Below are 16,603 nucleotides of genomic sequence, written 5' to 3'. Positions count from 1 at the left end.
CGTATTCATTGACAAGTGTTCGGAAACTTGTAGGGTTCATTCTGCAAGAGTGATTTAAAAGCTGTAATAGGTTAGAACGTCAAACAAGTGGAAACAATTAGTAGCACTAATGTCTTAACCCCCAGTTTACCACTGAGAGAGGGAGATCCTTGATGGGAAGGCCCATCTGTTCCAGAGATGTCTCCAACTTGCAAAGCCATTTGTAAATCAAATCATTCAGTGACTGTGCTGCTTGTGTAGCTACTTATAGGTCTGTTTCTCAAAATCATTGGTGAGGTGCACGTTTTACCATGATATTTTTGAGAAATAGGGCTTTATTTTTGGATATTCTGGTTATGCAGCCATGTGTTTAGTATATTACGTGTACCGGGAACATGTACTTTGACATCGTCACCAGCTCTAGGAATTGTGAAATCCGTGAGTTAAGTACACCTTCCAAATGAGTTAGTGGACTTATATTTTTGCAATAATTTGATGTTGGAGGAAGAAGAGATTCATCTCAGTATGAGTTTCCTCTCTATTTACAGAAAGGAAGATGGAAGAGTTCTGTTACTATAATCAAGTTCTTTCTTAAAATACCCTTCACTTACTTTTTTCTAAATAATGATGCTATACTTCTTACATCGAGTTTCACAATTTACAGCCTATTTTCACATTTATCTCATTTTTCATTAGATATTTGACCTCTGCTCTTTTCTTCTCATATAGAGGTCATGGAATAATTGACTCTAAGATTTGGAAGGGCCTTCCAAGTCATCTGATCAAGCCCTCTACCGAATGGTCCGCCTGTCAGCTATTTCCAAGAGCAGAAATATTAGACACAGATAGGCTGACCATTAGGTCAAATAACGCAGTGAAAGTAAACTTTCCTTTTTGTGAAAAAGGCTGAGTATTATTATATATATTTTTTTACCCCTTTATTTGATTTTTTTTTTCTTTTTCTTTTCAAGGCTTAGTCTACTGGGCCTGTGAACTTCTGCTTTAGGGTCTCTCTGGTCACTTTAACGCCATTGATTCCTACCATGTGGGCGCTTTGCTAGACTGTTGTTAGCTTCCGACTCTACCCACATGCTAAGCCTAAGGGATATGTGTTTCTGGGGGTGCAAAATACTTCTGTTTTATTTTGAAGCAATAGATCTGTACATTTTTTTCATTTTATGATTTGGTTATTTCAAATCACATTAATAAACAATTGGAACAAATGAGGAGTTACAAGTATGGAACTTAAAATCACTTGCCTGCTCCAGTTATTTATTTATTTATTTATTTATTTATTTATTTATTTATGATTTCAGTAAGGCTTTGGATCTTATTTTAAAACACCCATCAGTTATTCTTATATTGTTCTGATGAGAGTACAAGTCCAATCAGGTACATTGGTTGTTCCGTGACACAGATGAGTACGAAGGAAACTCGGCCCAGCCAGGCTGGATTTGGTCGTCAGGTGATCATCTTCTAACGGTGGCTTGATTGCTGATTGTGCGCCACACGGAGCACCCAGGACAGAGGGTTATGTGATCTTGCAGAAAAGCTGGTGCAGCAGGGGAGCTGGACTTCCCGAGCCAGGCCATCGGCAGTGCGGCACCTTGACACCCTGTGAACAGACTCCTCCGGGGGATCAGGGACTCGGGAACCGCCGGGCGAAAAGGCAAAAGAACTAACTGGCGGGTGAGAGCTAAGAGGAATGCGAACCGAGCAGTCCCCAGGGGCCGGAGCGGGGTCCTTCCCGGCTGGGAGGTGGATGGGCTGAGCCTGGGGGCGTGCTGCCGGCCGTCCCTGGGAATGGGCACCTGCTGACCCCGGGCTCTGTCCCCAGCAGCTGCAGACAGGTGTCCCCACCGGGCTGTGTCTCCAGCGGCTCGCACACAGATGTACCCGCCAGGCTCTGTCCCCAGCAGCCCGCACATAGGTGTCCCCGCCATCCTCCGTCCCCAGCAGCCCGCACACAGGTGTCCCCGCCATCCTCCGTCCCCAGCAGCCTGCATACAGGTGTCCCCGCCATCCTCCGTCCCCAGCAGCCCGCACACAGGTGTCCCCGCCATCCTCCGTCCCCAGCAGCCCGCACACAGGTGTCCCCGCCATCCTCCGTCCCCAGCAGCCCGCACACAGGTGTCCCCGCCATCCTCCGTCCCCAGCAGCCCGCACACAGGTGTCCCTGCCGTCCTCCGTCCCCAGCAGCCTGCATACAGGTGTCCCCACCATCCTCTGTCCCCTGCAGCCCGCACACAGGTGTCCCCGCCATCCTCCGTCCCCAGAGGCCGCACACAGGGGTGCCCGGGTCATCCGCGGACTGTACCCTCCGGGTCGGTGAGCTGACACACGGGCTTATTCAAAGGCCAATGGCTTCGATTTTATTCTCCTTCCTTCTAAATTAAAGGTCCGGAGGGCAGAATGTCTCCTGAGCTCCTTGTTTAGACTTTCGGACACAGCCAGCCTCGGGAGTCCTTGCCTGGAGGTTTTGGGCGTCTTGTGACCACGGAGATTGCTGTCTTCCTGGGACATCGGCTGCTCACAGTGGGGGCGGGGCGCCCAGTAGCCCCGAGGTCCCTAAGTGTTGCCCCCAGGGTGCCGACCCGCTACCTGCGCGGCCCGTCCAGCTCCTGGCTGGTGCTCCCCGCGCAGCTGCACCTGCACCCCAAGGGCTCGCGGGGCCCTCAGTCGCCCGGGGGGCGCTTACTTGTTCCTTCGGGAGCTCATTGGCTGTGGGCCATGTGGGCACTGTGGGCAGGAGCCTGTCCCCGAGCTCTGGCCGCCCGCGCGGCCTGGGGGACGGTCACCCGGGGGCAGGTGTGTACTCACACTCAGGTACTGGAGAGAACAAAAGGGCTGGACGCAGACCTCAGGTGGCCCAGGAAGCGGTGGCTCTCCAGATGAGGGAAGGACAGGGCAAAACGTGTGGGTGACCGGGAGGGCAGCCTCGGTGGGCCAGAGCCCCGCGGCCCAGGGACAGGTGAGCAGGTCCTCAGGGGACTGGGAGGTGGGCCAGGCCACACCCGGGGGAGCTACAGCTCTTGTAGAAGATTCCGGCTTTTACGGTGAAAGCAGATGGGAGGCTCCTTAGCTGATGGGTTTTGGGTAGAGGGGACCCAGTGGGGTGGGTGGTGAAGAGGGGAGGGCGAAGGGCTGGAGAAGGTGATGGGACTCTTCCACTTGAGAACCTTGCAGCTGGTTGGTCATGTGCCCAACGTCCCCCCATCATCGCCCCACTGCTGAACCCCGCGTGCATGCCCGTGTCGTCCTCCGGAGTCCACATTCCCTGAGCTTAAGGTGCTGCTCTGCTGGCCTGCGGGTCTCCCGTGGCGTCGTCGAACGGCAGGGTGGACACGTGTACCTCCAACAGCACCGCGGCTCCTCGCACCTCACAAGACGCGTCCGTAGGCTTAGCGCAGCTCTTCTGGATTCTGGTGACAGCGTATCTAGCAACGTAACTCGTTCTGCGAGTCAGAGAAGGATGCAAATACACTTGCCTTTTCTTTCGCCAAGTCATACGTGCCTTGAATTTTATTTCCATACATTGTCTTCTATAAAATGACCTTACGGTTCTATCTTGGCGTCGGACGGGAGCATTGCTGTTGTTACTCTTACTGCTGTCTCCTCACAAATGTGGCAGACGTTGTGGGGCAGATTTGCTTTCGAGAGCAATTTCCTACAGAGCTGAAGAAACAAAGCCACCCTGGGAATTTTCTCACTTTGAAAATCAGGCGTTGGGGCAACAGGGGGTGGTGTGGCTTGTGGCAGAACCGGGAGCGCATTCAGATTCAGACACGTGCACTGACCGCCAGACACACCCTGGGGGAGGCTGAGAGGGTATGACGTTGCTACGTCTCCCTTAAATGATGAAATATATAAATATATATCTTTTTTTTTTTGAATTGGGAGAAGAAATACGAAATCTCAGTGAGCTCTTCTCCTCTTACGGCTTACGGGCCAAGCTCCTTTGAGTGACTGAGGCCTCAGACAGCGCTGGGTGGGGTAACGGGCAGGGTCCCCTGCCTCCCACAGTGGAATCTTCTCTCAATACCTTTGCAAGATAGGCTTGTAATGCTCCTCTGGCCACTTGATCTCCATTTCCTTTTGTAACGGGCTGCTACCCTCCCTTCTGTGCCTCGATCAAATTAATATCCAGTCAGGGGAAGGAGTAAAGCACATGAGTTGGACAGAAAGGAGGAAGGTCATTATGACTTTTGAAATCAGAAGCAAAGAAAACATCTCTTCTCGTGCATTATGCGGGTACGTGCCCAGGCATAGTGTTACCAGCGCCTCTCCCTCAAAGTAAGAAAATGAGGGGCATATAAATAGCCCTGATCCTGCTCCGGCCTGATCCTTAGATTAAGATTAACTCAGATGCAGGCCGAGAGGTCACACAAGGACGTGGTTTTCTGTGGTTAGCAGTCATTTAAGTCACACCATCAGGAATCTTACGCAAAGGATATTTAGATGACGTTTTTCCAGGAGAAAAATAATTCCAGTTTTTCTTTTACCCGGGGGGGGGGGGGGGGGGGGGGGAGGTGAGCAGTCCTAGTGGTTTTGTAGGTGGAAAAATCCTTTCCACTGCAGAGGTTGGGCCTGGGGGATGGATGAAGCAGAGGGAGCCAAACAACAGGATTAATTTGGATCATTTGCTGCTATGCCTTGCAATTTAATTACTCCTAAATGCAGTGGAGAACAGCAGAAACAGGCAATAGTGACTTCAGTCTGAATTCTGAGCCCTTCAGCAAAACATATTCTCTTGGGGCTGCATTTGTACAATAATGACAATAAAAATGTCTGTCTCCCTATTTTAGTGGGCTGTTATAAAGAGAAAATTAGATTATACGTGGTAAAGCGTGTCACGCCGATATTATGACACCGTCATCTTCATCACAATAATAATAATTATAGCAAACACTTAGCACTTGTTATTTGCCAGGCACTGTTCTACGCATTCATATTTATTCTTTCACTTAGTTCTTACCATAATCTTACGGGTAGGATCTGTTCTCTTATTTTAGGGGTGGGAAAAGAGAGCCACAGAGAGCCGAAGTAACTTGCTCAAGGCCAACCCTTAAGAGTTGGTGCGAGGGTTTGAAGCCATGCAGTCTGGCTCCAGAAGTTCATGCTTTTAATCACTAAGGATTAAAAAAAAGGAAAAAAAAAAAAAAAAAAGAAAAAGAAAAAGCATAGGCTTTCAACTAAATGCGAAGATCAGCATTTATGGATCCTGGCTTCATGGGCTATGTTACCGCGGTCAGGCCTCTTCAGCAGCCTGAACTTCACTTTGCTCATTATAAAATAATACTGACTTTTAGATGTTTGGTGAGAACTAAATAAAAAAATGCAAAGGTCCGTGTTTAGCCAGCAGAAGGCATGCGATGAATTATTGTTATTATTATTATTTATTGCGGGTGGGATGGTATATTTGTTGGCTCAGGCTGCCCTAACAAAACACCACAGACTGGGGGACTTTAGCAGCAGAAATTAATTTTCTGACAGTTCTGAAAGCTCAAAGTCCAAGGTCAAGGTACCAGTAAGGTGGTTTTCTGAGACCCTGTCCTCGTTTGCAGGTGCTCTCCTCCCCCTACGTGTCCTCACGTGGCCTTTCCTCCACGCACCTGGGGGGAGAGGGGAGCCAGCGCTGGTGTCTCTTCCTCCTCTTGTACGGATTAAGGTCCCGCCCTCATGATCTCATTTAACTTTAATTATCTCCGTATAGGTCCTGTCTCCAAATATAGTCACATTGGAGGTTAGGGCTTCACCTCCAATGAATTTGGGGAATTTGGGGAAGACACAGTTCAGTCCTTGGGGAGACAGACTTAGAGGGACAGAAGTGTTAGGAATATTTTGACATTTCAAGTAGATTTGTCTTAGGTATCAATTCTGAAAGAGAAGAAGCCGTCAGCTGTGTGTAGTAAGTCAGTACTTACTTACTAAGTACTGTACTTAGTACTGTACAGACTAAGTACTGTACTAAGTACTGTACAGACACAACGTACTCCGAGCCGTGTGCCGTCTGTCTTCTATTTGGAGCCGTAGAAAGTGTCCTCATGTCATTGGTTTTTGGTCTTTTAGGTGAGCCTGAATTTAAATACATTGGGAATATGCACGGGAACGAGGCTGTGGGACGGGAACTGCTCATCTTCCTGGCCCAGTACCTGTGCAACGAGTACCAGAAGGGCAACGAGACGATCGTTAAGCTGATCCACAGCACCCGGATCCACATCATGCCTTCCCTCAACCCGGACGGCTTCGAGAAGGCTGCATCGCAGGTGAGTTCCCGCCGGCCCAGAGCAGGGCATGCTTCCTTTCCTGGTGTTCATAGGTGTGTGCCCCTCTGTAGTAGCACACACACGTGAATCTTACAGGTAGGACGTGGAGGTGATGGAAGTGATAGATGCTCCCCTGCCCCCCCGGGGAGAAGACGTTTCAGAAGATAAGGCCTGGCCGGTGAGAGTGGCTTCAGCAGGGATTGGGAGTGAGAGGTTTCGTTAATAAGTCAGCATTACATTTTGCTGGTAAATAACCATATTTATTCACTCATGTTTGTGACTAAATTTCCTTTCCTCTAAAAAGCTGCAAGCCTGACTACCGCCAAGGTTGGGGCCCTAACACAGTGGAGGTCTCTGAATGAGGTGATGTCCTAGCGCCCTCTGCTGACATCAAGGAAGAAAAAGTGAGGCCGGATCAGTGTTTCCCTGGTGTTTAATTCTGGTACATATGGTGAGGGAAGTAAAACAAACAAAAAAACCCACCACCACCATCAACAACAACCCCTTCTGCCTTTAAAATTAAATTATAATACAATTTTAACTGTTAGAGACGCTGGAAAGTAAGACATCTTAAGAGAAGATAAATGGCCTGTGTTCCCTTTTTGTTTGCACAGGCATGGAGGACATGAGTTGTTTTCCACAGTTTGAAGCAATTTCCTTATTTTATGGGAGTATTAGTATTTTACTTATAGTTAGGAAGTCAGTTTGTACCTTAAAAACAAAACATCCAGTGACCTGACAGTTTGACATTGTAAGAAACCTAGAGAATTTCTGGAAATAACATTGATATAATTTCTAAAGTCATAAAAGAAAAATTATAACAACATAGAGAATTAAGTTGTATACTATTTTAAAGGTGGTATTTGGAGCTGTAAGAACTGGCAAAAGATTATCATTGTTATTTTCTGGTACAGATTCTTATTCTTTGGAGTCTAAGGTATCTGAGCTTATATAACTTCAAGATATGGGAATTAGCTCTATATCATAGATAATGTGTAACTTAATAGTAAAATAAGAACATATGCATTGTGGAATATGGCTAAATGTCTTGAAAATTCCTTAAATTTCTAGATTATACCAATACTGAAATGTACGATTTGAAATTGAACAGACATTTCTCAACTTACAAAGCTCTTGATCTTTGTTCTAGGGCTCTTTTTTTTCCCATGAAAACTGTAAAAGAGAGGTATCTAATATGTACATAGTTCATGTTAAACTCATTTTAAACCTTCAGTCTTCTTTAGTAATTTGTTCTTTTGAATATTTAAAAAATAGATTGCTCTGATTTACAGAGCCAATGAATATTTTACTTAAAATCAAATACGGACTGGCATGCTTTGAAAGGCATCATCCATTACTAACATATATAGATTTTTTTTTGCAGTTTGATTATAAACACCATTTAAATGTGATTGTTATTAATATTAAAGGTATTATTCATTGAAAATATTTTCAAAATAATCATAACAAATACTTTAAACCTGATACATTCATGGATTTGTCAGCAAGAGTGAAAATACAGTTTGAGAGGGTATTGTTGAAATAAATAACTGATCCTAGTAAATTACTTTAAAAATTATTAATGAAGACCTTAACTAGATAATAACAATAATAATAAATAACTTATTATGTTTCCTTTTGATTTTTTTTTTTTTTTAGCCTGGTGAGCTCAAGGACTGGTTTGTGGGTCGAAGCAATGCCCAGGGAATAGATCTGAACCGGAACTTTCCAGACCTGGATAGGATAGTTTATGTTAATGAGAAAGAAGGTGGTCCGAATAATCATCTGTTGAAAAATCTGAAGAAGATTGTGGATCAGAACACAAAGGTAGAGAACATGTATCGTTGTCTTGGGTTCGGTCTTCTAGCCTAAGGAAGTATGTTCTAGTATCTTCATCATAATGGAGGCTGGAGCAGTAATGTCACAGCTTGTGTGGGATAGTTAGCCAGCTCTGAGAAAGTCATGGTCAGAGCCCCTGGAATTGGGCAGGGGGTCGGGGGAATAGGACATGGGGGAGGGGACAGGTGGAAGGAACCCATTGTGGGTGTCTTGAACGTCGTCATGGCCCTTTCAGTGGCCCTGTATCAGCACATCACAGCATTCCACACTGTTCATCTTTTTCTTCTTTTCTAGAACCTTCCCCCTCTTTGCTTTGTACAACTCTGCTTTCTCCTGCCCCTTCTACTGCTGTTCCAATTCCCGCTCAGCTTCTTTCCCCGTGTCCCCTACTTGGCTAAGTGCTGGCCTTTGGGGTGCCATCTGCTACCTTTATCTCTTTCCCTATAGATCCATCTCCTGTGGTGTTCTCTTTCTCCATTTTACTTGCTCACTGAGTCCCTTATCTGATGACACCCAGAACCTCAAAACCAAACATTTTCCATAAGAAAACAGTGTTTTCTCCTTTATCCTGTCATCAGAGCCTTGATTTTTTCCATCACTGTCACCACCCACCAGCAATCAGTTGGCAGATCTCAGTGATGTGCGAGCCCTAACACTTGTTCAGGCTCCCCTCTTCTGCAGACTCATTCTACTGTTCGGTTCGGGCCACCATTGTCTCCTGCTCTGATGAGCACAGTCGCCCCCTGTTCTTGTTTGGGTTCGGCCTCTCCCAACTCTGTTCAGTCTTCTTGAATTCCTCCCGGGTGATCTTCATACACAAATGATTGCTCCATTGCTTAAAAAACCTTGCCAGCTCTCCACCATCCAGAGGATAAAGCAAAAGCTCAGTATGTCAGAATCGTGTGATGGTTTAGTCTGGAGACTCTGGGGGCAACCACGTTGGTTCAAATCCCGACTCCCTATTGCTGCATGCGTTTTGGAAAATTATATTTAACCACTATGTGCTTCTGCTTCTTCATCTGCAATAGGGAGATGATAATGGTATCTCCCCCCAGGGGGGTTATAAGGATTGAGTGAGTTAAGATTTATCAAGTGCTTCAAGTCAGGCCCTACCTACAACTTTTATTACCGTTTCAGCCTAATTTCTCTGTACTCTGTGTTATGTCCCCCAGAGTTAGATGGACGCATTGACACGTTCACTGAACATCTGATGCTCCTTCAAACCAGTATTGTTTGAACATTGTTGTCAACTGCTTGGAGAGGCAGGGCCCACCGTGGAGGGAAGGTGGCGAACTGCTGTTGGCAGCTCTCAGTTCCGCTTCTGTTTTTCCAGGCAGTTCTGCTCTGGCTCATCAACCCCAGTTTGTACCTTTCCTAAGTGAGAACGTGGGATACAATTTCTCCATTTGATCACAGTGCCCTTGGCCCCTGGCAGCTGCTGGCTCACTCGTCCTTAATCGGGCTCTGGTATTCCATGTACTCGAGGCCACCGACTCCATTTTGCTCTCTAAACAAACCGTTTTCTAATAATTTTATGTCTTTGTATATGTTGCTCCAACTGCCTGGAATGCTCTTCCATTTCCTTCTGCATCACCTCCTCTGTGAAGCCCTCCGCTCTTCCAGACAGACCCTGTTAAGCTTCCCTTACATCCTTTAAAAATACATCCAGCACGGTGCTTGTGGCTGGGTAGAGCTTTGTATTTCTTATAATTATTTATGTAGCTCTTTTCCCTTTTAATTCTAGATTTCAGTCTTTTGGTTGCAAGAATCATAGTTTATATTTGAGTCTGACACACAGTAGCTTGAAAACCTGTTATGAACGAATGCAATGCAGCCTGGCAAGCAAATCTCAGTATCTAAAAATCCACGGCTGGAGTTCCAGACAAGCACTCATCATGCACTTGGGCACTAGACAGAGGAACCAGGACATAGGGAGGGTCCTGGATTATTGGTGTAAAGTTCTTAAAACTTTCCTGCCTATATTTAGGATTCACTCCAGAAAACTTAGGCGTGGCCTACAAGTGGAAACTGGTCTCGGGAAAGGGCTGCCAGGGCCTGAGGATTCTAGTAGAACCTGATAAGTGAGGGACTTAAATGTTCCTGCGTCTGAGTCACAGATACATCTTTCTTGGCTGAAGGGAAAGCTGGAAAGACAGAGGACTGTCTTTTTTTTTTTTTTTCCCAGAGGTAAAAAGAGAGCAGTCCTATGTGATAAGCTATGAGGGGTGGGGCAGAAATGAAAACACGTGGTGGAAGCTGTGCCCTGATGTCCGCCTGCAGACTCTCCCCACTGCCCTCGGGCCTGTGCTGTCTTTAGTGAGTCCGAGCGGTGGGAAGGTGATGCCTGCCACCTTCCGTAGAAGAATCTCTGAAATAAACCCATGTCCGCGGGATATCCGATGGGCAGCCTCCATGTAGGGCTGTAGGCTTTCCATCAGCCTTCCCCAGCACAGCCCATGCGGTATTTGCATGATTGCTGTTAGGTCTTTTCTTATTTCTACTTTAAGCAATAATTTTTAAGGAGATGTATGCTCATGGCACTTTAAAAAGAATTAGGATTTTTAAAAAGATTGATTTATTAATTTTGGAGAGAGAGCACGGACACGTGCACATGCAAGTGGGCAGGGGGAGGGCAGAGGGAGAGGGGGAGAGAGTCTCAAGCAGACTCCCTGCTGAGCATGGAGCCTGATGGCAGGCTCCATCCCATGACCCTGAGATCATGCCCTGAGCGGAAATCAAGAGCCTGTTACTTAACTGACTGAGCCATGGCAGGTGCCCCCCCCCAAAACTAGAGTTTGAATTTTTATTTAAAAAATTAAAAACCTTATCTTTTCTGAGTAAAGGTAAGTTAAAGAGAAATAGGTAAAAATTAAAATTTAGTCTCTTTTCTGGAACAGAAGCAAGATTTATTTGCATTGGACTGAATCTTCAGTAAACCTGGGATGATATTATTCATATTATTCATCTCTCTTTTTTTCTATCTTTGTCGTTAAGATCGAGACCGTGTTAAGACGCTGCCTGGTAGGAGACACGTAGTGGACATTTCGTTAATGTCAGGACACATCTGGCCTTTTCTTGCTCCCTCTTCTCAGTTTCTCTATCCCTTACAGTAGCTTCTGTGTTTGTTTTATTTTTATTGAGATGTAGTTGACGTAACATACTATTAGTTTCAGATGTGCAGCAAGACGATTTGGTATTTGTACATCTCGTGAAATGATCACCACCGTAAGTCTAGTTACCATCAGTCACCATACATGGTTGTGATTTTTGTCTTGTGGTAGAGCATTTAGGATCTACTCTCTTAAAACTTCAAATATAGAATACAGTGTCACCATGTTGTACATGACTTCCCCATGACCTCTTTTATAACTGGATGTTTATACCTTCTGACCACCTTTACCTGTTTCCTTCCCCATCCCCCCAATGCTGTCTCTGGCCTCCGCCAATCTGCCCTTATAATGTTTTTTTTTTAATTTATGTATTTATTTATTTTTTATTGGAGTTCAATTTGCCAACATATAGCATAACACCCAGTGCTCATCCCGCCAAGTGCCCCCTCAGTGCCTGTCACCCAGTCACCCCCACCCTCCACCCACCTCCCTTTCCACCACTCCTTGTTCTTTTCCCAGAGTTAGGAGTCTCTCATGGTCTGTCTCCTTCTCTGATATTTCCCACTCATTTTCTCTCCTTTCCCCTTTATTCCCTTTCACTATTTTTTATATTCCCCAAATGAATGAGACCATATAATGTTTGTCCTTCTCTGATTGACTTATTTCACTCAGCATTTCAAGCTTTGTAGGAATTTGAGGTCAAAAATGCAGACTTTTACGAATGCTGATTTGGGGAGTTCTGGGGTGTGTATGCTGTGGGAATGGGTGATGAAAAGGAATCAGAATTTTCACCACATGTTCCAGATGCTTTCCTTGTTCCTCTGAACCTCTGAATAAAAGCTCTCTCTTGCTGTCCTGGAGTTCTCCTTGCTGTTTTTCCTCATCTGTTCTTGAGCTCTTTGGCCGGGTCACCTCCACTGTTATCTGGGCTCAGGACATAAGCCTGGGCCTGGATTGCTTGAAAACAGAGTGGATTAAAATAAATCAAACAATTTTATTAAATTTACACGTGTCTCTAATGGCTAGAGTTGTGAAGAAAAGGAAATAAATATAGCTTTAATATATTTTAAGAGCCAAAGCCATCTAATTATAGAGCATAACATTTAAGCTATATTGACAGTCTTTAAATGGAAATTTTAAAGATAGGTCATAATTGGTTCTAGATTCTCCTGGGGCTCAATCTTAGAGATATTCCAGAGGCTTCTTTATGGGTTACTTAAATACATAATCACAGTACCCCAGGGATCACAGCATTTAATCAGCCTAAAAAATTCTGTTAGTAGCCAGAGACAAACTGAATTTAATTTGTCAAATTGTGGAATTTACTCACTTGCTTTTGAACACATTGGAAGCATGTATATTAGCAATAGTGTATGTATAAGAATTAGCAATAGGCTGAACCTAATTGCCGGCTGTGACTTCATCTATTCAGGACTGTGTGTTATATTTGTTCCAAAAAAGTTTCTTAAAAAAATGTTGTATTACAAAATTAGTAAATGTAAATGAGGAGAAAAAATAACCCATTACCCTATAGTCTTAAATGACCAGCATCCACATCTCGGTATGTATCCTTTAGAATTATGTTTTATGCGTGTACCAATCTATAAATATATGGAAGCATACCATGCACACTGTTTTGAACACTTTCAGGTGAATAATAGAGAAACGTAGTCTCCACAGTATGGCTTTGCCTCCTGAACTCCCACTCAAACCAGTCCTTGCATCCCCCATTGTACTGTCTTCCTTTCAGTTTTTACTACTCTTTTCCTCCTATCCAAAGCCTGTCTTCTTTTCCCCCAAGGCATCGTGGAATTCCACCTCCTTCCTAAAGTCTTCAATGATTCTCTAAACCACAGAGATGTCTCTTCTGAACTCATAGAAATACTTGTTGGTACCATTCACTGGGGTAGAGCAAATAGGAGGAATGAAAGAGATGTATAAGGGAGAGGGTTGAAAAGAAATTCAGCACTGCAAGGAAAACTTTAAACATAATATAAAAGAATGTGTTAAACTCCTACATATAATATTATTGCCATTTTTTTGAGCAGTTGAGCCTAATAAACCATAAATTTATTGCAAAGAAAAGCATGGCTATTTTTTAGATTAAAGATTTTTTTTGAGTCCATGTTCTGTATCAGTTATTTTAATGTTGATTTAAATAAAAACTTGAACTGGATTTAATTTAAATTAATTTGAATTCCAAAAACAAATTTAAGTACGTATAAGAATTTAGCATATAGCAAGGGAGTTTTTCAGACCACTGTGGAAAGAAAGGATAATTCAATAAATGAAATTGAGAGGAATCCATCTCACAAATTCAGCACAGATCAACATAAAATCTATATTAAAAGTATGAACCTAGAAAAAGAAAATTTTGGTAAGTATATAATTTTTAGAAGGGGATAGAATTTTCTAAATCCCTTATATAGAAGAATTGGCATATGGTGACCATTTAATAGTTATTGAATGAATAAAATGCAGAAGTAGAGACCATAAAGAAAAGATCAGTAGATTTGACAACATAAATATCTTGATATTTTGTATTTTAATTATTATCATTAAATTTGAAAAAAATGAATTGGAAAGACCAATAAAAAACTCAGAAAATATCCATAATATAGAGGGTTAGTGTTTTTACTAGATAAATAACTCTTGCAAGAGAGTCTTAGCGAGAGATCAGCATTTCAGTAAAAAATCAGTTAAACCATGTATAAATATGTCACCAAAGAATAAACATAAGTGGCTACTAAACATGTAAAAATGGTTCTAGTTTTATTAGTTAATCAAAGAATGCACATTTAAAAGAATTCTAACTTGTCATGTATCAAAGTGACATATTTTAAAAAACCACATGTCCCATGTTGGTAAGAGTGATAAGAAGTGGCAAGCTTAATATGCTACTGCTGTATTTTATAGACAGGCAATGTGCGATACATTTTATAAAATTAAAAACTATGCTTAGCTTTTGGTTAAGTCGTTCCATCTCCAGGAAAATTTCCCAAAGGAAAGTGCAGATCTGCACAAAGAGTAGCTACAATTCTACTGTTCTCGTAGAATATTTTTTCTATAGTAAACAACTCAGTACCCAACAGTTGGAGAACTATCCCTCAGCTCTATTGAAGTATAATCGCAAAATAAAAAATTGTATAGATGTAAGGTGTACGATGTGATGATCTGACGGAGCAGACGTTATGAGCTGATTATCACAGTCAAGCAAATTAACATATCCGTCACCTCACATAGTCACTTTAGTTTTCTTTTGTGGTGCAGATGCTTATGATCTACTCTTTTGGCAAATTTCAAGTATGCAACACAGTGTTATGAAGTCACCATGCTGTGTGTTAGATCCCCAGAGCTCATTCGTCTTATAACTGAAAGTGTGTACCCTCAGACCAATATGTTCCCCTTCTCCCCAACCCCTCTCAGCAACTGGAGGTGGTTAGCGCTCTGGAGCTTGAGTCCAGGTTGCGCTGGAGTCCAGGCTCTGCCAATCAGAACCGACTGGTCTCATGCTATAGCCTGACTTCTCTGTGCCTCAGTTTACGCATCTGCAAAATAGGAGTACGTGTCATCCCTATATCACAGGGTGGATGTGAGACTTCAATGTGTCACACAGAAAGTCTATAGTAAATATTAGCTATTGCTCTGTTCATGTTTAAGAATGTTATATCCATATACTGGATACTACTCAGCTATTAGCATAGTAACTAAGAAGGCTATTCAAGGACATGCAGAAGTATTTGTTACTTGTTGTCAAACAAAAAAGGCCACGTATCAAATTTTACATAAATTGTCATATTTAAAGAATTATATAAGAGTGTTGGAAAAAGACTGAGAAAGATACATGTAAAAGCAGTTTGTATCTCTAGATGGTAAAATTATGGGTCATTATAATCTTCTTTCTTTGTGTTTGTCTCCTTTACATTTTTTGCAATAGACATTTTTTTGTAGGCAGAATGAGATAAACCAAGCAAATAAATAATTAAAACAACACCCCATTCTAAGTCACACTTTTTCATGATTATTAGTTGCCTACGTGAAAAATAGGTTAGTTTTGTTACATGAAAGTTGCTACACTGACAAAGACGTAGTCTTTATAGTTTTGTAGACCGGATTTGAATTCTTAACTGTGTGAACTTGGACATATTAGTAACACGCTCAGCCCCTAGGTTCTTCCCGTGAGAGGGGGATGACTATCTTTGCTTCTCCACCGGGGATGCTGTGAAGCTCATTCATAAACTGAACAGCGATACAGAAATATAAGATCTTGTAACCATCAAACCCTACTGAGGCTGTTAGAGTTTCTGTCCCAAAGAACAGTATGGATCACACCTCCAGGAATTTTTTTTTTTTTTTTTTAATCAATGAGGTATTTGGGAGTTTGAGAGTCTTTCTTGTTGCTATTAAAAACTCACCAGATGAATCAAGCATCTGGCTCCAAATTAATTCTTGGTATAAATTTCTTTCCTCTTCTCTTTTGCTATCAGGATATGAGGGGCTGTGAGTCATTAAAAGACAACATGAGAGACTCCTGACTCTGGGACACAAAGGGTTGTAGAGGTGGAAGAGCATAAGGGGATGAGGTGACTTGGTGACGGGCACTAAGGAGGACACCTGATGAGATGAGCACTGGGTTTTATACTGTATGTTGGCAAATTGAATTTACGTAAAAAAAATAAAATAAAATAAAAAATAAAAAAAACATGAATTTTTGAAACTTCTGCCTTTAGGATGGTTTTCCCAAAGTAAGCTGATATTTTACAGTGAGTTTTCAAAGAGACCAAGTTGATATTTTTTTATAGGGGTGATGTTAGAGGTACTTGGAGGAAATCGGAAAAATAGTAAGCAATAAAAGAAAATAATAAATAGGGGATCCCTGGGTGGCTCAGCGGTTTAGTGCCTGCCTTTGTCCCAGGGCGAGATCCTGGAGTCCCGGGATCGAGTCCCACGTCAGGCTCCCAGCTTGGAGCCTGCTTCTCCCTCCTCCTGTGTCTCTGCCTCTCTCTCTCTCTCTATGTCTATCATGAATAAATAAATAAATTAAAAAAAAAAGAAAATAATAAATAATAATTAGTAATAATAAAGGAAATAAAATCTACCATATATTTCTAGCGTTTAACTATCATAGAGAACCTTGTTGTCTTCAGTCCCACTATTTTCTTTTCTCCTTGTCTTGTTCTTAGCTTTTATTAACCAAGATCAGATGGAAGTGTTGCAGAATTTGCAGGATGGTTTTCAAGTTTCAAAGAGAAAAAAGCTAAACGAAAACACAAAGAGGAAAAATAGCTGGTGGCTCACAAAAGTACGACTTTTAAGGAAATTCAAACAGCATTGAAATATGTTTTATTATAAATGAGAAAGATAGAGATGGAAACGGTCTTGCTGGAATCTTTTTTATTTTTATGACAA

The 16,603-nt window shown here is 42.9% G+C and overlaps 1 protein-coding gene across 2 annotated transcripts in view; it reads left to right on the top strand.

The window, feature by feature from the left end:
• The window catches only part of CPE (carboxypeptidase E), a 105,915-nt gene that overhangs the window by 73,177 nt on the left and 16,135 nt on the right, over positions 1–16,603 (top strand). For both annotated transcript variants that reach the window (XM_041739090.1, XM_041739092.1), the window contains exons 2-3: positions 6,049–6,245; positions 7,905–8,072. In XM_041739090.1, the coding sequence (XP_041595024.1) occupies positions 6,049–6,245; positions 7,905–8,072 (365 nt within the window). The remainder of the gene's footprint in view (positions 1–6,048; positions 6,246–7,904; positions 8,073–16,603) is intronic.

Source organism: Vulpes lagopus, chromosome 23, assembly GCF_018345385.1.
Source record: "Vulpes lagopus strain Blue_001 chromosome 23, ASM1834538v1, whole genome shotgun sequence".
In the NCBI taxonomy this organism is placed as follows: Eukaryota; Metazoa; Chordata; class Mammalia; order Carnivora; family Canidae; genus Vulpes; species Vulpes lagopus.
This window is presented reverse-complemented; position numbering and strand designations above follow the sequence as displayed.